This window comes from Amborella trichopoda, chromosome 9 (genome assembly GCF_054954075.1).
Source record: "Amborella trichopoda isolate Santa Cruz 75 chromosome 9, AtrichopodaSantaCruz75HAP2 v2.0, whole genome shotgun sequence".
Classification (NCBI taxonomy): domain Eukaryota; kingdom Viridiplantae; phylum Streptophyta; class Magnoliopsida; order Amborellales; family Amborellaceae; genus Amborella; species Amborella trichopoda.
In genome coordinates this window covers 30,459,304-30,484,004 of record NC_142344.1, presented here as the reverse complement: position 1 = coordinate 30,484,004, position 24,701 = coordinate 30,459,304, and the positions used below count along the sequence as shown (strand labels likewise).

The 24,701-nt window shown below is 39.1% G+C and overlaps 1 protein-coding gene across 15 annotated transcripts in view; it reads right to left on the bottom strand.

Annotated features, from left to right (window-relative positions):
- The window catches only part of SETH5 (transducin family protein / WD-40 repeat family protein), a 54,060-nt gene extending 32,716 nt beyond the window's left edge, over positions 1–21,344 (bottom strand). For all 15 annotated transcript variants that reach the window (XR_016041475.1, XR_016041476.1, XR_002280003.2 and 12 more), the window contains exons 1-6: positions 19,465–21,344; positions 11,110–11,421; positions 10,742–10,993; positions 10,481–10,604; positions 10,202–10,344; positions 9,403–10,030 (exon numbers count right to left, since the gene is read on the bottom strand). Coding sequence is in view for 2 of the 15 variants with exons in the window: in XM_011622980.3 (XP_011621282.2) it covers positions 9,403–10,030; positions 10,202–10,344; positions 10,481–10,604; positions 10,742–10,993; positions 11,110–11,421; positions 19,465–21,108 (3,103 nt within the window). In the remaining 13 variants the exon portion in view is untranslated. The remainder of the gene's footprint in view (positions 1–9,402; positions 10,031–10,201; positions 10,345–10,480; positions 10,605–10,741; positions 10,994–11,109; positions 11,422–19,464) is intronic.
- Positions 21,345–24,701: the final 3,357 nt, after the last annotated feature.

Sequence of the window (24,701 nt, the reverse complement as noted above, 5' to 3'; positions counted from 1 at the left end):
TAAGGAAAGACAGGTAGAGAGAACAGAGATATAGAGACAGAAATAGGGAGGGGGAAAGATGGAAAAAGTGTAGGTAGAGATAGAGTGAAAGAGAAGGACATCCAGAACCAAAATTTCTAATTTTCCCGCCTTCTTCCCTTCTTTTTTTTTTTCCAAATTTATCTTTTTTCCTTTTCTTTTTCTCTCTTTTTTTTCCTCCTCTATTTTTTTCCTCTTTTTTTTTTGTTTTTTCTCTCCTTACCTTTTTCCATAACACAGGGGGTGGAGGAGGAGATAAAGTAGAGGTGAGGGAAAAGATTAGGGGATAGCGAGAGAGGGGAAGTGATAAATAGATTCAAAAAGGAGGCTATGTACCTGCACCCAGGGCTGCTCCTTCCTTAGCCACACGATCCGTCACTGCATTGGCCTCTCAAAAGATGAGTGTGAGTTGAACTTGGCGATAAATAGATTCAAAAAGGAGGCTATGTACTTGCACCCAGGGCTGCTCCTTCCTTAGCCAGACGATCCGCCACTGCATTGGCCTCTCAAAAGATGACTGTGAGTTGAACTTGAGGGCGATTGCTGCGAATGCAACGAATTTACTCAAAAACTGTGCTAAGTCTCCAACGGGACCCCTTGAGGTTGGAGGCCCAAAGAATAGTATTCTTGGAGTCTGATTCTGCTATTATCCCACTTGAGATATCATCCATTAGTGCCTAACTTTTTGAGCCCTCCCATTAAGGCAAGGGCCTCAGCTACAGTGGAGTCTTGTATCCCAATGTAGTCCAAGAAGGTCCATAGGGTTGAAACTGAGTTTGAGAGCATCACTCCAATACCAAAGGAACCTGGGTTTCCTAAGGAAGAGACATCTCTATTCAATTTTAAAAAACCAAAAGCTGGTAGTGACCAGAGAGACCGTGGTCTGTACAAGGGGCTTGATAGGTTAAGTAAGCATCCCCAGTTATTCCGAAAGTGAGAAATTGGGTTATTAGCAAAAGTCGGTATGTTTTTGGCCTAGAAGAAAATTAGGGATGAGAATGTATCAAAAATGGAGCTTTGGGATTTAAGAATTCCTCTAAAAGTTCTAGAGTTTCTCTCTATCCACAAGCTCCAAGGTAGAGCCGCTATAGCAAGACGCCACAACTGTTTCCCAGAGGTAAAGAAAGGGGGGTAAAAAACAGAGACTTAAAGAGGATATTCAGAGATGGGGTTGGGGGTGGGGGTGGGGGTGGGGGTGGGGGTGGTGAACCATTGAAGACCAAAATGGTTAGGGAGAGAACCAGAGTCCCATAGTGATTCAACAGTGAATAAAAAGGTGTGGAATGGTCTCTTCTTCTTGGTGACAAAAAATACATCTATTGGGGAACAAAACTCTGAGCCGTTGTAATTGGTCTAGGGTGAGGGTCTGCCCATGAAGGAGGACCCATATGAAAGCTTGGACTTTATGGGGTATAGGGAGGGATCAAGACTTGTTAATCAAGGGTTGAAAGATGGGGCTCTGGAGCAAAGAGTTGTAGAAGGAGAACACTGAGAAAGTGCCTGAGGGGGACTCAGACCAAATTAGGGCATCTTGATGATTCAGAGCACAAAAGAAGCGTGTAGAAGTTGGAGTACAGAGGTCAAGGAGGTAGATTCCTGTTCTGAGAGGTTTTTCTGAAAAAACTAGATTGAACCCTCTGATCTCAACATATTCAGCTATAAAAGCTGATTGGTTGGTAGCGAGAGAGTAAAGGAGGGGAAGGATATGTTGACAGGGGTGTGGCCTATCCAGAGGTCTGTCCAAAACTTTATTCAGTGACCATTGCCTAGTTTGAATCTAGTATGGCTCAAGAAAGCATTCTTTGTAAGTGAAATGCTTTTCCAAGCACCTGAAGACCTATGGGGAGGGGATCTAGGCAACCATTTATCATTAACCATACCATATTTGTCGTTGATGACCTCCTTCCATAAAAGTGGGTGGGGAGAGGAAAATTTCCACCACCACAAACCTAATATGGCCAGATTCATAGTTTTCAGGTTTTTTATACCCAATCCTCCAAATGTTTTTGGGACACATACCTTATCCCAAGCTATTAAATGATATTTTTTGGAGCCTTCTATTCCAGACCATAAGAAATCCCTCACTAATTTTTCCAGTCGGAGGATGTCCGAGATTGGGATTTGAAAGAGCGACATATAGTATATGGGAATGCTAGCAAGTGCGGCTCTAATCAGTGTGATTCTATCCCCTAAAGATAGGAATCGCCCTTTCCAGGAGGCAAACGTCCATGTGAATTTATCTATCAGGTGATCCCAAAGGTGCTTCCCAAGTTTACCTAAGCACAAAGGTAGGCCTAAGTAAGAGGATGGGAGGGTTTCTATTGAACATCTTAGCCATTGAGCTAGAGCAGCTAGTTCTGCATTTTGAACCAGAATGCCTATCCTTTTAGTTTTTGTGAGATTGATTGTCATCCCTGCGAGAAGCTCAAAGGTTCTGAGAAATCACCAAAGGCAACCCACTTGGTCTGGATTTGCATTGTAGAAAATTAAGGTATCATCTGCGTAAAGAAGGTGTGAAATGATAGGACCATGTGAGGAGGATCTAAAGCCCGATAGGAGCCCTCTGTCGTACATTCTAGAGATGGATCTAGAGAACAGTTCGCCTATTAGGGTGAAGACGAACGGCGAGAGGGCGTCTCCTTGCTTAAGCCCTCTGCCTGCTTGGAAGAAAACTTTTGGGGTACCATTGAGGAGAATTGGAAAGGAAGGATTGGATATGCATGCTAGTATCCATTTCCTCCAAAGTGTCCCGAAACCCATTCTGGCTTGGATTAGGTCTAGAAGGTCCCAGTCTACCCTGTCATATCCTTTCTCCCAATCTAGTTTAATTATAAGCCCATTTTTACTATAGAGAGTCCGAGAGTGTCAGACCTTGTGCTCTGTTAAGGCGCCATCTAGAATTTGCCTATTAGCAACGAATGCAGATTGGGTAGGTGATATGATGGAGCTTAGAACGTCCTGGAGACGAGTAGCTAGGACCTTTGTGAGGATTTTATAAGACGAGTTGAGCAAGCTAATAGGGAGAAAGTCTCTCAATCTATGGCTCCTTTCAGTTTCGGCACTAAAGAGATGAAGGTACAGTTAATAACTGTATTAAGGCCTCTTTGAAAGAACTCTTCAAAGAAAGCCAAAAGATCAGGGGAAGTTGTGTCCCAAAAATTCTGCAATATAGCTACTAGGAATCCATCAGGACCCCGTGCCCTATCTCTATGGAGATTGAATACTGCCTTCTGAATTTCTTCCATGAAGAAAGGCCTCTGTAGACTTATAGACTCAGCTGGGGAAATGCTTTGGAAAGTTAGGTTTCCTAGTGAAGGGCACCGATAGATAGGTTTAGAGAAAAGATTCTTGAAGAACCTGATGAACAACCCGCTGATTTGGAAGGGCTGGGAGAATGAATGAGGCCCTACGGAGATTTGACTGATAGCATTACCTCTTCGTCTAGAACTGGCCTTCTTATGGAAAAAACATGTGTTTCTGCCCCCATCTTTGAGCCACTTAATTCTAGACCGTTGGAACCAATATGTTTCCTCTTGCTTAAGGATTTGGGAAAGATTATATTTGGCCTGAAACCTACAGTCTCTTTCCTGTGGTATGAGAGGATAGAATTCTTCTACTGAATCCAAGGCTGCGATTGAAGCCGACCAAATTCTAATAGGTTCCCTAAAGTTTGAGGGTAGATCTTCGCTCCAAACTTTCAAAGAAGATTTAAGGATTTGAAGTTTTTGAGTGAGTCTCAAGCCTACCCAACCAGGGACAAAAGCAGAAGACCAAATAGAAGAGAAGAGAGGGGCAAAGGAGGGTTCATCCATTAAAAAAAGCTCGAATCTAAAGGGTTTGTTGATACAAGGGATCGAGTTGGTATCTAAAAGGATAGGTCTGTGATCTGATGTGGATTTTGGGAGGACACTGGAGCAAGTACCACCCTCCCACGCTTGGTTCACGAGGAATCGGTCTATTTTGGTCAAAATGGAATCTGTAGTATCGTTGGACCAGGTAAAGGAAGCCCCAAATAAGGGAATGTCTATGAGAGGAACGCTCTCAATGAAACCATTAAAGGACCTCACCGAAGAGGTTAGACGGCCACCAGTGGATTTCTCATGGGGCCATCTAACTGAGTTAAAGTCTCTCCCTAGAAGCCAAGGGGTATTAGATGGGGGAGTCCGAGCCAGAGCCCTAAGTTCCTGCCACAAATTTTCTCCAATAGAGGGGCTGTTAAGGTCGTAGACCAAGGTGGTCTGGAAGGGAAGATTATCGGAGACTCTCCTAAACATGATTGAAACCAAGTATTCAAATAGAAGAAATACCCTGTAAGATGGTAGGATTCCAGATTACCCAGATACCCCCGCATGCCTAGGGAATCTTTGGCTACCCAAGCAACAGGGATACGCCCAAAGGTTTCCCTAATCAGGGTTATCTGGGGAAGGAAGCTTGGTTTCAAAAATTGCTAAGATAGTGGCGAAATTGGACATAACTAAAGAGAGAATAACAGTGAGCTTGGCATGGCAGCCAAGACCCCTAATGTTCCAACATAAGACCTTCATCTAGGTGAGTTAGGGTGGCGAGAGGATCTTCTTGCAGATCTCTTTTTAGAAGGACGAACTCCTATTGGTATCATAGTTAATCCCTGAATGAAGCTGAGATAGTTCCCTAGACACCTTAGAAGATGAAGGAGAAGAGGTTACATATGGCGCTACTGCTTCCGCCCTAAGGTGGTCAGAAATTGCCAATATATCTCCATCGAATGAAAGTTGTTGTCTTCAACCTTGGCCTCCAAATAAGCCCCATTCTTATCGATCCTCTCTATCTCCCTAGAGTCAGCGGCTACTGAAGACTGGATGTCAGAGAAGAATTCAAGGTCCAGAGAGAAATTTGAGGTCCTGAGAGAAATTTAGAAGGGCTTACGGTATCTGAACTCCTGGGGGAATTGTTTGTAGGGGAGCAAGGGAGACAGAGGGTTCTATCAAGGATGTGGAGGATGGGTTTGATGGGGGGAAGAAATAGTTGAGGGGAGGAATGCAGGGGGGTAGGTTTCCTCCCGAGGCTTGTGCAGCATTGAGAGCGAGGTTCATCTCCAACAGGATTGGGACCCGCTCATCTAGGTCTCAGAAGAGAAGACCTGTGCCAGGTGGGTTGGGGAGAGGGGGAGCGAAAGGGTTTGAAAGAGGGGGATTTTCTGGTGTTGATCCTATCAAAACGAAAAGAGGGGGGCTGGTGTAGGAGTCGGGAGGGGAGATGGGAACCCTAGGTAGTTGATGTATTGGGGGTAAGGTAGGGGGTTTGTGGTAATGGGGGGGCCTGGGTCTATCGATGGAGTTGAGCTAGGCAGAGCCTGGTTTGAAAAATCCATTTGGATTTGGTACCAACCAGGGAAGGCTGGTTTCTGTTTTTGACAGGGCATTTGGGGGGATGAGAAAGGGTTATGAGATTCCGACGGGTGCAGGGGGAATGGTTATGGGTGTGAAGGTTTTGGGGGGAGGAAGAGAATCAGGAGTCAGTGAGCTCCGGCAGGGGCTTGGGAATGGGATAAGAGAGGCGATATTGGTGATGAGATAGTGGTAGGAGAGAGAGGGTTGTTGCCATCATTGCAGCCGGACGGGATTCGAAAGAAGGAAATCACCTCCAGAGGTTCTAGAGAGGAAGACAAAAGAGCAGGGAGAAGGAAGGGTAGAGAATTGGGACTTGAAATTTGGGCCACGAAGAACGGGAAGCAATGACAAGTGGGACAGTGAAGAGGGATGGTGAGTCAGTAGCATAGTTGTTGGAAACGCCTAGGAACCCGAATCGCTTTAGGAAACGGAATCACGGAATCGTGGCTAGCTAAAAGATTCCTATCTTAGGAATCGTTGTCCATATAATAGGAATCGCTAGGAACGAGATTCCTAGTTTTTGAGAATCGTGTTTCGACCGAAAAAGATCAAAGTTTTATCCACATATGGAATCGAGATTCCATCAATTTGGAATCGAGATTCCCATTCCCCTGGAATCGACACTCCAGGAGTCCAGATTCATTAATATGCGGGATCGAGTTTCCGACATCTATGGAATTGAGTTTCTGATATATGTGGAACAAAGATATGTTGTTTTGAATCATGATTCTATCATATTTGGAATCAAGTTTCTGAAGTATATGGATCAAAGATTCATGCCAGTTTGAGATCGAGATTTACAATAATATGGACTATGGAATGCGTTTGACGACCCCTACCAGGAATCAAGATTTCATTTTTATGGAGAATGAAGCCACAAGCACATCTTGATCCTTATCAACTTTAGAACCTAAATTGGATGTCTCTTTTTAGAAGGTTTTCCAAATTTGAAAGTAATTGTGTTGACTATTGAACTTATGATCATTATATGTAAAAGACACATATTTTCTAAATTGTGATTTTCACTTCATTATTAAAGACAAAATAGAATTATGTCTACGCCATGGTTTTACTTTTAATTGTATGTATTGTATTTACGAGTTATATTTTAAATTTAAAGTAAAGGCCGTTCAGGGCAGAACAAGTAAAATAATGAAACCTTACAATCACTGGAAGCATAGATTTCTACTTCAATTGATGTAGAATCAAGATTTAATCCTCATTAGAATCCATATCAGTATATTTGGGAACATCTACCGACAATTAATGGGTTCAAGTTTCTAAAGATGTGTTGGATTGAGATTCTGAAATTAAGGAATTGAGTTTCCTTGTTTCTGATAAATGATTTCTAATGATGTGTTGAATCGAGATTCCGAAATTAAGGAATCAAGTTTCCTTAATTCCAAAAAATAGTTTCTAAATATGTGTTGAATCGAGAATCCGAAATTAAGGAATTGAGTTTCCTTAGTTCCGAAAAATGGCTTCCGTGGAGATTCCTTAGCGAAAAGGTAGAATCAGGTTTCGAAACTGAAAATGTAAGGTCTGTGGAGAGATTCTAGTAACTATGGTCAGTAGTAGGTGGTTGTGTATTAACTACAGCCACCCTTGGGGATAGCAGGGGGCAACATGTGGCAGCCACGAAATATATGTCGCCCTTGAGCTCTGAGATTGAAGTCTAGGGGCTTGGGAAATCTGGGCATGTACACAAGTGGGACACGTGGAGGAAGGATCATGATCTCTGTTAAGGAGACCATTAATGGGGAGGAATGATGATGAGTCAGAGGGCGGCTTCAACGAGGCGATCATCAATACATGTGGCTGGGAGGTACCCCCACATTAATGGAGGGAGAGGGGCACAGATGTCGAAGTAATCTAACGGTTCACGAGGGTAGGGTTTGGAGGTTGACGGGTGGCCATGATTAGGGTTAGAATCTTGAGGTGGAGGAGCAAGTGGAGGGCAGACGAATGAGGGATCTGGACGCTGCTCTTGGGAGAAAGGATGGATGGAGGAATTTGTGGTACCGAAGTATGGCGCGGAGCACCTTTCTTACGGTGGACCGCAGTCCAACCATCGAGATCAAGGGCATGTCATTCAAGGCGAGTAAGGCCCTGCATAGAAACCGCAATGAGATAAGAAAGGCCAAAACAATGCACTACTAGGAACTCTGGGATCGGATCTTCAGTAGAAGACTCGATAAGGAGGACCATTTTCCCTAAAGGGAGAGAATCTACTGATTTCCAGTTGACAGAGATGAACTTCCTGCAACTATTTCCTAGAGCTTTGAAAACACTATTGGTCGAAAGGTGAAGAATTATTCCTTCTAGTGTAATCCAAACTTCCTTAGACTTTTGGGCTCCTGCTTACAAACTCCACTTTTGTAAATACAAGAGGGCTCCTCTAAAAGTAAGGTTTCCTTTAGGGAGAATCTAAGGTTTGAAGTGCTCAGGGAAAGAGACCATGTACTTTCCATTGTGAAGCAATGTAGAAAAAATGTGGGGGTTCTTGAATGTCCTCTGCAGCCAAAAGTTGATACCTATAGTATCATTGTGTTTTGGTTAAAATGACCCTATATCGGAGTCATCCAAAGCTGAAACACGGTCAGAGATTTCAAGAGTTGTATAAAGCCAAATATGGGGATGGGTTTGGGAGAATGAACATGGTAATCTTGGAGCGAATTTGGTGGAGGGTTGACAGGATGGGGGGTTTGGGAAGATGGTTGAGTCTTGGAAGCGGTCACATGTGCGTAACTTCAAGGGAAGCTGAAGGGGGGAGAAAAGTTTTCTGGGGACGAAAGTAAGGGTTGAGGGGGACATTGTAAGGAGTAGGATTAGGGAGAGGGGCCAGATTTCTAGGATTAGAGCGAAAAGGTTTCCTGGGTGGAGATTGAGTCTTGAAGATGAGGTATCTAACTGGGGGGTAGTTTTTCCGGGGAGCTAGGGGAGGTTGAAGGTGGTGGGGGTTCCTGTTTTGCAGAGGTGGTTGGAAATGGTGGGGGTTTTTGGGATTCCTAAGGGGGGGTTGTTGCTTGAGAAGGTGGGGGGTTTGTAGTAGAGGGTTCTTATATAAGCAATAGCCAGAGATGAACTCTGAATGGTATACAATAACATGTATAAGCACTGAAAGTTACAAGTGAGACATTCATGTGAAATTCTGCCGCATTGTGCTTCTCTTGAAAGTAAAAACATTAGCCTTGTAGTAAATAGACAAAGATTTAACCTAAAACTTTAGCTTGTGGCTCTTCTGGATTTAGGTTTTGATTGCCTAGGGGAGTGACACATCACGGTATATGTTTTTTATCAAAAAGGTACTGAGACAAGCAGGTTATTGATTGGATCTATATTGATTCCATTCAGAAATCATGAAACGATCATTATTCTTCATGGACCGCATCTTCCAAGGCATCTTTCCACAGGGAAGCTTTTGCTCAACCTTTGTTGGTGAAATGATCTTGACTTCCTATTAGTCACATGGTTTTATCCTGAGGTCATTCTCACCAAATAAGAATCCAATTAGCAAGATTTAAGAAAGAGAAACTGACCCTGAACAATCAACAGCCACCGCAGACAACAATAGATAATTTATAAATAAGAAATTCATGAGTGACTAACCATTATCCTTCAAGTCAAATTCCATAAAATCAAGTCAAGAAAATAAAATGAGTCTAGCTTTCCTATGAAAGAGAAGTCAATCATGTGGTTTTCTTTCCTAAAATAGAGTCCCTCACCGAAACTATGGCACAATGGCAACCAATACCTACAAAACATCAATGAACAGTACTAAGGGGGGGGGGAAAAAACATTTTCATAACCATGTGTCGGTAAGGGGCACTCAGATGTCAGATCCTCAAGAAAAAAAATTTGATAAATTCAGGTAAGCCAAAGTTAAAACTAGAATTTCATAATCCGGGCACTATAGAACCAATAAAATAAAATAAAATGAATTGCAGAGTTCTACATTCAAAAGGACTGATTTCACAAATTTCCGAACTTATCTTAAGTAGATCACAGGATTTACCTCCCTGTTGGACAGCCACAAATTTGGAGAAAATTTCATCAAATAAAATGTCAATCCTGCTTATATGAACACAGAATTCTACTGCAACACCACCAACACGAGCAAATTGTTCTTTGATCTCCAGGTGAAAAGACCTGCTTCCATCCTGTCCATTTTGATCCTGTTTGTCAATTCGGTTGTGGAATGCCACTGATATGTATGAGAACACTTCATCAACATAGCCTGTGACCAACTCTATCAGGTAAGGCATTATGGTAACTCTGATAGAATCTAGAGTTCTTGGAAGATCAATAACGCCATGAGCATGACCATCATACAGTCTCAGTGCCATGTCCAATGCCCCCATCCAGTCACCTGCCCTTCGCAGCACTTGAATACGCTCTTTCCATGGAAGAAGCCGAGAAATTAATAGGTGTGAGGGCCCTAGAATATAGATACTTGCCCCTCTTACAGCAATGGAATTATGATAAGCCTTCTCAGGGTTACCGAATGAATTTGTGAAGAGAGTATGATAGACAATGACATCATCCCCTCCAGAAGCACCTTGAATGAAACTTGTTCGATGAATCTCATTTCCTTCCTTTGTAAACAAACATAGTTGTCCTTTCAAGGTTAGAACCACCAGCATCTGTAAGTAAGCCACAATTCATCTAAAATAATATCATATACTTAATTAATTAACCTGAGGAAAACAAAAATATAGAGGTCCAAAGGAGAACATGAAAAACCAGGGAGCAGAACCGTGAAGTGCTAAATCAAGTAATATCATGCAAAAAGGAATAAACTCCTCTCAACTCACCCTATCATCCAACCATGAGACGCCTATTGCTGCACTATCAAGGCTCCACTCATTGTTTATTTTCAGCTCTGCTTTTCTCAATGTTGCTACTTGGACTTTTCGGTCCCACGCAATTGCAATCAATGAAGCCCTATCTAACCCCTCTATTTTCATAGATGGCGCAGCATGATCATCATGACAATAATGTATAACGTACAAGTAACAAATTAGCATAAGCAGCAAGATCGTCATAACAATCCATATGAATAATATAATATTAGAATAAAAAGTGAACTGTACCAGTAGACACATCTCGTAAATTAGTTGCACATTTCCATGCTGTATAAGGCAAAGAACCTTCCCGTACCCCATCAGGCCTTGAAAGCCTTTCATAGGCCTCCACAGATGAAGGACCAAGCTTTACCTGAAAGAAGTGTCACTGCTTTTAATGACTGCAACCATTGACAACTGGAAGCACAAGGAGTTTCATTCTGCCATAGTTTCGGAAACCAGCGAAAAATGAAAGCATCTGGTATTGCAGAGCCTCGCAGAGATCCATACCACAAGAGCAGTGTGATGGTTGACAAATATCACAACTCCTTCCTCTTCAATTGAAGATCCATCATTGAAAAGCTTCCATCCTGAATCACCTCCGACTACACCACCAACAACACCTCCCACCATGCTACCAAGCCCGCTCGAAGAAACCATACTGCCACCCTGGATGGATGCCATACGACCAACTTGAATATCTTCAAACAGAAGCGGAGAAGCAGATAGAACTGTGCCTGTTTTTTGCCCATCGAAAAGACACTGCAAGACCACAAACCCATCTTCAACCAAGGAAAGAAGCCAACACAGAATTACAACAGAAAATATGATGACATAAAGGATCTCGTTCTGGGACAAATTTGATGATGTATCCAAACCTGAGTTTTAACTGAGAACCTATTCAATAAAGGAACAACTGCAAAAGTATGCAGCAGAACTAAGCCTTTGCAATCACCACTGATTACTCTAAATTGCCGTGTAACTTGTGAATCCTGCCCCTGGAAGAATAAATGAACTATTGGAGCTGTATGTTCCCCAGTCAATACTTTCACAGATGCTCCTTTCTGAACATCCCAAACTGTTATATTGGCATTTCCATAACCAACTAAAAGCAAATCCCCTTGAAGATTGAAGCACATGGCCGTTATAGGAGGATGAGACTTTTCACCAGGAGACCCCAGCATAAACACCTGAAAACTACTAAAGCAGAATTAAAATAAGCAGTGACCAAGTTGTGAAGATCCTGAACGGTAGAAAGTTCTAACTAATTAATGGAAGGAAGTCAAGAGCTCGCAAAAGTTATACCAATAAATAAAAGAAATATATGAATCTTTGATCTCTCTAGAACACGTTCACTCTTTTAGAGATGCACATACCAATACATGTAAGAGAAGCAATTCTGTTCTTTTCATACTTGTATTGTTCTTAAGAGTATTTCATAAAACACAGAGCATGAAGGTCTTTCACCATCAGTTGTTCTACATATCTGGGTGATTTCATTATGCCCTCATACTTAATTAGAACTACTTTGTCCGCAACATTTGCTTTCTGCCATGGTATTAGATGTCGATGTGAACATCTTTGTCCACCATGTGCTTTTATGATTGAACAGATTATATATTAGTCCACTAGATGGAATGCATGTATGTATGAATCCATTTATCTATGTATCTCTATATGCATATATCCATGTACATATGTAAATGCCTATGTGTGTATAAATGTATGTATATGTGTGTATTCAAATGCAAAAATATCAATAGAATCCAAGATCCCTCTAGATCTGAGAACAGGTTCTGCATTCCTTACATCAATTGTGTGAAATATGCCATATATGGGGGAAAAGTATGGAAATACATGGGTGATTTGCATATTAAAAGTTCCGCAAACTTGCTAAAAATAACAGCAAAGTCATTACATAGATTTCAAGTTATTTTTAAGCAGGAAGCGCCATTAGTGCAGCCAATATAAAATTGCATGTACTATTCAGAATTACTTTTTACAAGTCATATTATGGGTGTACGACACAAGATCATGTAAATTTGTTAAAGCCATTAGGCTAATGTCTCAAGGCAACAGAGGACTTTTAACAGTTCATCTTAATTTGACACAGCATGCAAAAATGGACTGCAGAAAAGGGGGGGAGGAGGGGCAATAAGGAAACTGGATAGCTTCACATTTTGGTACTAGCATTTTTGCATCAAAAATGAATCTGCCTTGTTCATTTGTTGATGGAGCCAAGCATTGCATGCTGAAAATAGAAGATGCATCCATGCCACACAGACCAAATTGAATCCTAGTTAACAAGGCCATAACATAACTCAATGCAACAGAACTTGGGGGGGTTCAAACAGGTGAGCCCAATCATAGCCTTCATTTTACCAGAGTTGTGAAGAAACGTGCTGTTAGTAGTACCAGATGGCAATTTCGAGCAATGTCTTGTTGATTATGATGTTAATTTTGGGCCACACTGTGTCCCAGTCGAATCCCATGCTGACCTAGCCAAAAAGAAAAATGTGTACTATTATATTAATTATAGTTGTTGGAAACGTCTGTGATTCCGAATCGTTTCTGGAATCAGAATCAAGTGTATCAAAAGTTTCGGAATCTAGGAATTGTTGTCCGTGCGATTCGGATTTGAGAAAATTGATTTTCACCATTTCGTAATCGCAATTTAAAAAATTAAGGATCGTGTTTCCTAGTTGCAAGAATCGATGACCCTTCATGTTGGAATCGCGTTTCATACCTATATGGAATCACACATGCCACTTGTTTCGGTGGATGCTGGAGTCGTAATTCCTACAAATAAGGAATCGTGATTCCTAAAATTCTAGAATCGTTTTTCCCATCAACTTGGAATCAACATTCTCACCATTCCGGAATCGTGAGATTCTCCCCTTATAAGAATTAACCAATTCCCTCCGGTATATGAGAGAAGTATTTAAAAAATATATAAATTTACCCATTATTACAAGATCCAATTTTGGCTTGTATATACTCAGTCCAAGGCTCCAAGTACTAAATGTCAACCTTTATGATATATTTGTGGAGAATCCCATACAATGGACGCGGTCTACTGATAACCCTATGATGCCTACATGGTCTGGAGCTAGTCTACGGCATACAAGGAGTGAGAAAAAGTGCAATCTCTTTTCCTTGAATTATAAAATAAGTACATGACATAGTAATTATTCTTTGTTAAATGTAGTTTTGAGTTTTTTGACTTTTGAAAATTGAGTTATTCAAATTTTAGTCAATTTCTTAGATATTTAATGATTAATTTAACCTAAAACACTACACAGGGCACTTCGCTCATATCCTTATTATCTTCTTATTTTACTTCAACAAAAGCATTTTTATCCTCTTATTCAACTTAAAGAAATGACGGTGCCGATCATATATTAAACATTATTACATTAGTAGTTTAGTACCCACACCATTTACCAAACAATATGAACTTTGAAGTAACATATGTTTTCAGTATTATTTATTCTTGGTAAGAGTTCTTAAAAAGTAACATGGAATGAATGATGGAAATTTGTAAATAAGAAAATAAAAAATTTAACATATTACTTATATTTTAAATTTTGATTTTATTGACGTGTGTAACAACTTCAAATTCTCTCACACTCTCATACATGTCACGCTCACTCATGATTGAGCACACATCGAAGGGTTTCTGCATGCTCTCCCTATGCTCACATATTACTCATATTTTAATTTTTGATTTTATTGCCACGTGCAACAACTTCAAATTCTCTCACGCTCTCATACATGTCGCACTCACTCATGATTGAGCACATATCGAAGGGTGTCTGCTCTCCCTATGCTCACATTGCTTCCTGACAACATGGATTCACAATTCCTTAACACTTTGAATCAACGTTTAGCATAAGTAGAATCGCATTGTTGTGTAGCAATGAATCGCGATGTTTGCGATATAGAAACTTGATTCCAAACAACATGGATTCGCAATTCAAAAAAATTTAGAATCCACGTTTCTCACAACCAGAATCGCATTCTTGTGTAGCTAAAAATCATAAAGTCCTCGATATGGAATCTTGATTCCGACAATCCAAGAATCGAGATTCCTAACCTAGGTGAAATCATGTTCCACAAAAGAAGAAAACGTGATTCCCTTCCTTTAGAATCGACTTTCGCCAGAAGAAATGCCGAATCGAGATTCCGAAACGGAATCGCTATCCTCATAGGTGATTCGGGTAACTATAATATTAATATCACGGTACACATTTATCCTTTTCTTTGTAATAGTCGTGCTATCCAGTAACCATATGAGAAATGTGCACATATCAGCCCTCGCATATATGAAATGGTTTTGGAATGAGTCCTGCATATTCTAACATCATTATTTGAATAACTTCGGATATTCCAACAATATGTAGTGAGCATGTTTCAATTGTAATTCTGTTCTATGAGTTCTATAACCCATTTTCCATCATGTGGTTTAACGTATGGAGATTCTTCAAAACAAGTTTCTTCATGTAACTATACTAGCATGACCCGCAAGTGGCCAGATCCAGCAGTTGGGCCTCCAGTTCCTGGATATTTCTTTCATATGTAAAACTGTGGATGATACAATGGTCCATCTAATACTACGTTGTCCTTCTAGGTAATGTCGACATTCTTTCTTTGACTTGTATGGAAATCATTAGTTGATCCAAGTGACTTTTAGGTTAAGCCAAAAAGGTTTGCCACAGGAGATTGTACCAACAAAATTTGGAATGACTTGAAAAGAATGAGGAAGGCAGAATAGCATCTTTATAAGGATTCATGTGAGCTTGGACATAATCCACAACAAAGTGAGGGCATGGTAATCAAAATAGTCCAGAGAAAAATTGCACGATTTCGGAGATTTGGACCTCATTCACAAATGGCGAGTTTTGGAGAAGGGTTGTCAAAGAATCATTGTTTTATTATGCCAAATAAAATAACACTTGTAGAATTTTAGCCATTGCAACTTAACAACCAGTGTCATCAGAACTGGACCACCATTGAATCGGTGAGGGGTCTGTTCAAGTCAAAACCAGTCTCTGCCTAAAGAAACTATAGGAAAGATTGTTTAGAAATATAAAATATAGCAGTCTAGCAAATCAAAACCAACAGATCTAACTAGCTAAACTAGTCAGAATTTAAATTTGACTAGTTTTCCACGAAGTTTTTTTTTTTATTCAGTTTAGACCATATTGCGCCAAGGCACCAACTAGTGGTCTACTCAGCCTGTCAAATCCATTTTCAATAACTATGATGATAAAAGAAACAAAAAGGCGCAATCATAAAAATTAGACAAGCATTCATCATGATATAGAAAAGGTAGCAACAAGAACTACTAAACCAAACATAAGCTAGAGATTTGACCAATGTTTTAAAAAACGGTCCGCCCAACACCTAGGCAGCCAGAAAAAAATTTCCGCACACCTCGACCCAGACGCCCCTACACGGGCGGTTGTACCTAGGCGGGCGCCCAGGTGGGCTAAGCGGCCGCCCAGCGCCCAGTTCTGGCAAAAGCCCAGGGCAGTGGGGCGTTTTATCGTATTTAAATTCGCCCAAAAGGGCAAAGGAGGCCATTTTGACCCCCAAGTTTGTATAAAAAAGTTTTGGGGTTTATTTTTTAACCCCAAAGTGAAAAAAAAAAGAAACCCCCAATCTTAAACTTAGTTCTGAGAATCTAAAGTAATTTCTGAAAATCAAAAGTGCTTTTTGTGGATTGAAAAAGTTTTCTTTTCTCATTGAATTATATTTAGGGTGCTATTGGTGGTATAAAAAGACTTTTGAGTTGATTCGTAGCTCAATTGAAGTAACCAACATCCAAAATCAGAGATTGGGTAGAAAAGGCCAGTCTGTAATCTTTATTTGAGTTTTATTTTTTTCAATTTGAGATGTCTTTTGGGGGCCCAATAGTGGTGGAGATCCGGGATGGAAATATTGTGTTAACCCTGATAATAATGACAAAAATAATATTATGTACAATTTCTATAGACATGTTTCTAATGCCAGCATAAATAGATTCAAGAAACATCTTGCAGGTATTAGAGGTGATGTTGCCCCATGTAAGAAAGTCTCAGATCTTGTAAAGAAAGAAATTTTGGAATACATTGAAGGTGAAAAGAGTAAAAACATTGCCAAAAAAAAAGGATATAGCAAAATTAAAGTTAGGGGTCCATATTTTTTATAATAATATTGACATTGAAGAAGATGATGAAGAGGGAGAATAAGAAGTAGCCATGGTTGGTACTCAGAGCTCTAAGACCAAGAGGGCTTTTGGGTCTAAGAAGCCTTGTATGAGAGGGCCTATAGATAGTTTTTTTATCCCTAGCCTTGAGACAGTAATTGAGAAAGGCAATGAGGAAAGGGGAAAAAACAATAAAAATAGATTTAAGAAGGAATATAAAGCCAGGGTGATTGAGTATATTGCTCGGTGGTTTTACCATGCGCGCATTTCTTTGAACAATGCTCACTTGAATAGCTTCCATACAATGTGGGAAGCAATTGGGCAATTTGAGCCACGTTTGAAAGCTCCAACTCCTTATGAGATTGGAGAGCCACTATTGAAGCAAGAAGTCGAGTACACTAATGAATATCTCAAGACTCATAAGGAAGGATAGGCTAAATTTGGGGGTTTTTTAATGACAGATATGTGGAGTGATAGGAGAAAGAGGAGTAACATGAATTTGTTAGTAAATTGTCCTATGGTTACAATTTTTTTGCGCTCAATCGATGCTTCCAATGATATTCATAATGCACATTATATATTTTCTTTCATTGATAAGGGCATTGAGGAGGTTGGAGAGGAACTTGTAATCAAGTGGTCACAAATAATGTTGCTCCCAATCTAGCTGCAAATCATTTACTTCGACAGAAGAGGCCTTGTATATTTTGGACTCCTTGCACTGCACATTGCGTAGATCTTATGCTTGAGGCAATTAGTGAATTGCCTACTATTAAAGGAATTATTTGTAAGGCTAAGGAGGTTACAATCTTCATATATAATCACATATTTACCCTTAGCATGATGCGCAAGTTTACAAAAAATAGAGAGTTAATGACGCCTGGGGTCACTAGATTTGTCACTGCCTACCTTAGTCTACAGAGCATGTATAAGAGGAGGATCGCATTAAGGACTATGTTTGCTTTAAAGGAGTGGAGTAGGTATAAGTGGTCTAGATATGCCAAGAGAAAGAAGACATGAGATATTGTTCTTTCGAAATATTTTTAACATGGGGTGAAGCATGCAATATTAGTATTTCTTTCCTTGGTGAAGGTCTTGCGCTTGGTTGATGCTGATAAGCCCTCCATGGGCTTTATATATGATGCAATGGAAAGGGCTAAGAATGAGATTGCAGAGAATTTGAGCAATGATGCAACCAAGTATGCCCTAATTTGGGAGATTATAGATGACAAATGGGATAGGCAGCTCCATAGACCATTGCATGCAGCGGTATACTACTTGAACCCCAAATTCTTTTATGCAGATGCAGATATTGAGTCAAAAGGGATAATTATGGAAGGTCTTAATGAGTGCCTTGAGAAATTAGTTGCTAATCCACATATCCAAGATAAGTCATCAATTGAAGAGCTAATTTCGTACAAGTGTTCTTTGATGTCATTTGGGAAAGATATGGCATTAAGACAGAGAAACAAAGACGAACCAGGTAGTATTCTTTTGACTTTTGTTTTATAAATTATAAATTTATAATTTTCTTTTAAGTTTCAACTTTCAAGTTCTGATAATATTAAATACCTAAAGGTTGTCACATATTGAAGCCCAATGGTAGAGACAACATGGGAGTAGCGATCCAAACCTCCAAAAGATGGCTATACGGATCTTGAGTTTGACAACTACATCTTCTGGTTGTGAGCGCAATTGGAGTTCGTTTGAGATGGTATTTTACTATTTTATAATTTTTTATGCTTTTTTTGTTTATAAGTTCATTTTGTAATATAGATTCATAAAAGGTAAGAAGATCATAGACTCATAGAAGTTACTTATGCATTATTTTTCCTTATAAGTGCATACAAAGAGAAGAAATAGGCTTGAGCAAAAGAAGCTCAATGACTTGATTTTTGTTAGAGAGAATCAAAGGCTCAAGGAGAAGAAAAACCAGCTAAAGAAGGATCCTATCTCTTCGAAAGACATGGAGAATGCTTCAGTTTGGCTAGTTAGTGACCCTGGTACTGAGGAGGTCTTCCCTGTGGAGGGTTTGACATGGGAAACGGTCGAGGAGGCTTTGGGGCAAGCTTCTGATCCTAGGAGGGCCACTCGAGCAACTTCTTCTGCTGGTACTTCACATAGGGAGATAGAGGAAGAGAAGGCAGATTCAAAAGAATCTCTGGAAGAAGAGGAATATGTTAAAGAGGGTGATGATAATGATGACGGCCTCAATTCTGAAGCAGATGAAAGCAATGAAGATGATGATTTTGATTCTTATTGATGTCTTGATTGTCTTCTCTCTTCTTTTGTAGTAACTTTATTGCACCATCTTGGTTTGAGCTTTAGACATTTGGACGATTTTTATTTTGTTATGTGGTTTGTACGTTTTTTGCCTTTTAAGGCTATTTCGTTATGTGGTTTACTAGTTTTTTATAGTTTTGAAAGCCAGTTTGTTGAAGAATTGGAGAGTTTGAGACTTGAATGTTATTATGCTTAATTTTATGGATATGGAATATGGAGAATATGAGAGTTGGAGACCTTACAATAGTCTATTAGACTTTTAAACGTTTTGTATGGTTTGAAATTTTGAATATGTTTATTCTCAACCTAATTCTTGAGAGGGTGAGACATGTGATATGTTTGTATATAAAAACGTATGTTGCGAACTTGCGATACAAATGAAATAAATTACAAAATTTGACACAAATATATGCATATATGTGCATTTGGAAAGTAAATATATAAAAAAAATCTAAGAATTTGCACCACAAGGCACCCGAGGTTCTGGGCGCCCGCCTAGGCGTTGGGCGCCGGGCAGGCTGCCTAGGAGCCACCTAGCGTTTTTTGAAACCTTGGATTTGACTAAACTTCTAGCTCTTATAAGACCAGCAAGCCCAACTAAAGATATAATAATGCTATGCAAGTGCTATTCCCAGCTTTTAACACAATAAAGACAAAAAATGAATGCAAAGCAATCTATCATAGAAAGTTGAATGACCCTAATTCTGCAAATGAAAACTACTCAGAAAATTGAATGCGGTGAAGAGAAGGTGAAACGAAGAACCTTAGAATCCATGTTGTCAGAACTATGAGCAGAATATCTACTTGGCATGACAAGCACAACCCCCTTCGACATTCCAACAGCAATATAATTCATATGGACAGCCAATGCCTGAGGCGAACCATGATCACGCCTAAACCCATAAGACAAAATGGCATGAGAAATTGCATTGTCAGGATCAATCTGCAAATACCCAACAGCTGGGGGACCCCTCCTTATGCCCTCGAGCCTCATGGGTTGAGCTGCAGCACCCTCTTCCCAGTGCAACCCTGAGAACGCATTTTTCTTCTCCATCTCTTCAGCCAAATCAAGTGGCTTCATAGCTGACCGTAGCTTCTTCCCTGCTCTTTTACCAGACCTCTTGCTCTCATGATGAATTGATCTGTCCTCAGCAACCTCATTTTCAGAGAGCAGTTTCCTTTGGTTAACATCAACAGTTTCTTCAACAAGCTTTGTTTCCTCAGTTTCATCACTGAGAGAACCACCCATCTCCAAATCCTTTGTTCGCACAGCTGCATTGATAGAGCTCTCCCCGGAATCATTTGTTTCCGCAGTTTTGTTAATTGTATTCTCTACAATCTCGGTCGGATTTTCAGTAACACGAAACTCCTGCTTAACAGTAACACTAGATTCCACTACAGTCAATCCCAAGTCTTCAAATTCCTCCACTTGATCCTTTTGCACCACTTCAAAACAGTTCTCCTCATTTGTGCTTTTGTTCTGCTCAAGTTCATCCCCATTTAAAACCTTCCTATTCAAAACTGAGTCTGCCTCTATGGATTCAACAACTGAAGGAACTCCAAATTCCTCCTCTCTGAAACTTATCACTTCTTTCCTATCAACTACTTCACTATCACCACCAATTCCCACTTCTTTAGTATCTAAATCTTCGACTTTTTCACCAGAGACTGAAGCACTCTGCTCAGATCCCACACTGCTGAACCCATCCCCCTGATTATTCTCAGAAATGTGTTCTGAACCAGTTTCATCATATTCATTCAATGAACTATTCGAATCTTCTCGAATGAGCATCTTCTGAAGTGCTCCTCGAGCTTTTCTGAACTTTATTGCAGTTGCATGAGGAGTTGGTACTGTGCGTGAAGCTGCTGCAGCGGCTGCTAAGGCAGCGCCAGGCTTAGGGCTACGTTTTATCCCCCCAAAAAGCCTAGGCAGAGAAGAATTGGGGTTTTTACGGTTCAATAGAGATAAATTGGAATCAAATGAAGGTGACCTACCAATTGATTCTCGAGAAGCTGCTCTTCTCCTGATACAATCGAGCTTCGATCCTAATAACGAATGGTTGAGAGAACTATTAGAAATGGTTGGGTCATCCAATTCTAATCTAGATTTTGGGGTTTCGATCACAGAGAACTGCGAATTTAGGGTTTCAGCAGCTGAGGACTGTGAATTAAGCGATTCTAGTGTGTGGGATTGCAAATTTAGAATTTGTGATTCAACTGGTTTGATGGAACCAGATAGGGAGGAGGAAGACAAAGACGAAGACAAGGAATTGTCTGAATCATTGAGAATGTCATCTAAAGTGGGATTATAGCCACGGATTGGATCATCTTCCTCTTCATCACTGCTCTGCAATTGAAGGAATGAGTCAAGGTCAAGCTCCATTGGAGCTTTGGGTTTCACCTCCATTAAGACCAGACGACATTCATCCTTTGGTGCATACGCTTATCTATATCATAAACAGGGAAGGAGAGAGACGCACGAAGGCTTAAGCGGTACGGTGGGCTGCGTGGGAGGTATGGAAAGGGCGTTATTCTCTTAAGTTACCTCTAGCTATTCTTGGCCGACGTGACTTTTTATTTTTTATAATTCCCATCGCTCGCTTCAACGTTTTTTTTCTCTTCCTTCTCTTTATTTCTTTCTCTCCTCTTATTTCTTTCGAGGCGATTTAGATACCTGTAAATATATTATATGTGAAATATATTTTTGGTGTAATACATTATTTATAAATAAATTTGGTATAATACATTATCTATAAATAGATTATCATTGTTTGGGTAGTATTTAGATACAACCTGAGAAATACATTATTATTGTTTGGGTATGTCGTGAAGAAATATGGAAAATGCATATTACCATTTTTTTGTCTTGCTTGGAATCACATGTTTTCAAGAGGTTAACATTTTGGAATAACATACTTTTATTATGATAAGCCATCATATTTTTTATGTTTTTTTTTCTTGGGTTAAACCCTTTCAATCATCTCTTTCCAGAAAACTTCTATGGGCAAATTCAAAAGAAAAATAATAATTTAGAGAAATTGGCCAGTAACCTAGAAGGCTTTATGAGTAAATGAGATGTATTTGATGAGAAATTATGTTAGGGCATTGGAGGAGAATGAAGTGGTAAATTACTTTTAAAATTTTCTAAAAAAACAATTAAAGCACACTGATTTGACGATTCTCTGTGAGTGAACTCAAGTATTTCGAATTTATCAACAAACAATAGCAGCAAAAAAGAAAAAAATAAAGCCAAAAAAATAAATCTTGGATTCAAATCCGTTTATTTTTTTTGGAACAATAGCTACAACTGTGGCTGCAGAACCCAAAAAATAAATCTTGGATATCTAGAAATAAACAATAGCTACAACTGTAGTTGCAGATGGGCTGTCTGGTTTTAGCAGCTAGTTAAATAAGATGGGGCTAATTAAAGAAGATGGGCTGGTGTATGATTTTTTAAGTTTAAATATATATGTGATTCGGATTGCAAAGGAGCTATTAGCTCTAGAAGATGGGCCTAGTGGGTTTGTATGATTTTTTAGGTTTAAATATATGTGTAATTCGGATTGCAAAAGGGAGCTATGAGCTATAGAAGATGGGGCTACTGGGTTTTAGCTGCTAGTTGAAGACTTGTTTTTGGTTATTACAAGGTGAATCAATGGATTTTTTTGCACAGTATTTTTGGGTAGCGAAAATCACCAAGAGAAGCGCTATCCTTTACCACGCATAATAGATTTCTTTATTTTTTGGGAAATGTCGGGTAATCTTTTTCCATTTCCGAAAAAAGTTTATGTAAGGTTTCAACTTTACAATGTAGAGCTACAGATGCACTTCAAAAATCCATCTGAAAAGGTAGTCTATGTTGAAAAACCTCTTGACTGATCATCTCGACATCAAGATGTATGACCATGAAAAATAAAAAGATTTTAAATCTCAGCATTTTACAACATATTATCTACATCGTCCATTTTCAAGATTTTCATATGTTTTTAGATCTATTTTATTTTAATCATTTTTAAAATTTAAAATTTCATAATTAGATATAAAAATATATTTTGAGATAATCCTAAGAATATTTTACATCAAAATTATATACCATAATAAAATTAGAAGGCGCACCTCACCTCTACATCTACAGATGCATCTGTATGCCAACTGCACCCTTTCTTTAAAGGGCGTGGTTTCCATAACTGTAAGGACCAAGGTTTTCACGTAGTTGATGAAGTGAGGCCTTTGTGCGTGTAAGGGAGGCCACCGTGCACCGAAATTCCAAGAACTATACATGTTTTTATTTGGGATTGTTTACTGACCACGTCATGTCCAAATGAACTCAAACCACTTTTAAATGTAAGATGAGTGAATCTATTTCGAAAATGGTTTTGGAAAATTCTCTGTATTTGGAAACTATGCTCATTTTCTAAAAGACAGTTACACTGAAATTTTTGCTTTGTTATGAAACAATGAATGCTTATGAAATATTGAATGCTTATGAACTATTGAAAGGCATGGTTGTAATAAGACATGCTTATGGAACAGTGAATGCTTATGAACTATTGAAAGTCATGGTTGTAATAAGACATGCCTATGGAACAGTGAATGCTTATGAAATATTGAAATGCATGGTTGTAATAAGACATGCTTATGAGAGAGTGAATGCTTATGAATTATTGAATGTGCATGGTTGTAATAAGACATGCCTATGTGATATACATGTGCATGGTTGTAATAAGACATGCCTATGTGAGAATGTGCATGGTTGTAATCAGACATGCCAGAGATGTGATATGAGGCACTATGCAACGGGTCACTCATTGGTAGTGTAATGTGATATGATAAGTAAATTGTGGCGACAGTTGAGATTTTTTCCTGACTCCCCATGATGAGACGGGGTTAGGATATGAATGAAATATTTAGGGGGGTCGCCCCCCCCCAAATCTAAATGAGCACTACACATTGGGTCATCCAATTGTAGTATAACGCTCTCTCGCCAGAATGGCATAAGTAGAGGGTCTTATCTTGCAAGGCCTCTGCCTATAAAAAATCCCCAAAACACGCTGGGGACTGTGTGTGTGCGTGAAGACATTATGAAATGGATCGACCATTTGACATTGTCTTCCCTCCTAAGTAAGGGTAGAAGTCTCAAGTAACAAGATTGACTTGACCAAATTGACCTGTAGTTAATAGAAGTAGGTGATGTTTGGATTACCTGTAGTTAATATATCAATATATATATATATATATATATATATATATGGAAAAAGATGTTATTAGCCCACTAGCTCATATGAACATATGAGCCTAACGGACTAGATTGAATATGGGCCGATTTGACGATCACGAATGTTCGATGGTGCTTGAATTTTCTTTTATTTTCTACAAATCCAAATCAATTAAAATTTTAGATGTATGTTTTTATCATTAAGGTGCACTTAATAAAAATATAAAAAAAATTATTAGTAATAAACACAAATGACCAAAATACCCCTCAAAATATTTTAGGGGTATTTTGGTCAATTTATTTCACGTAAAATATTTTTTTGATATTTTTTGTAGATTCATATTTTTTATAAATACACACCTAAAATTTCAAGTGATTTGGATTTGTAGAAAAAAAACTAAAATTTAAACACTAGCAGACATCCGTGATCATCAGATCGACCCAGAATCAATTTGGGATGTTGGGCTCATATGTTCATATGAGCTAGTAGGCTAATCCCATCTTTTTCTTTTATATATATATATATATATATATATATATATATATATATATATATATATATATATATATATATATATATATATATATATATATATATATACATCTGTTATCTTAACAAACAAGATTGGATAGGCTGTTAGCTCATGAGATGTATGATATTATGATATTTGATTTGTGCTTATTCTATTGTTGCTAATGAATTATGATACATGGCTCCATGGTATGACACCTGCATGAATCTTGGGCAGGATTAGAAATAAAATTGTATAAGCAAGAATGCATGA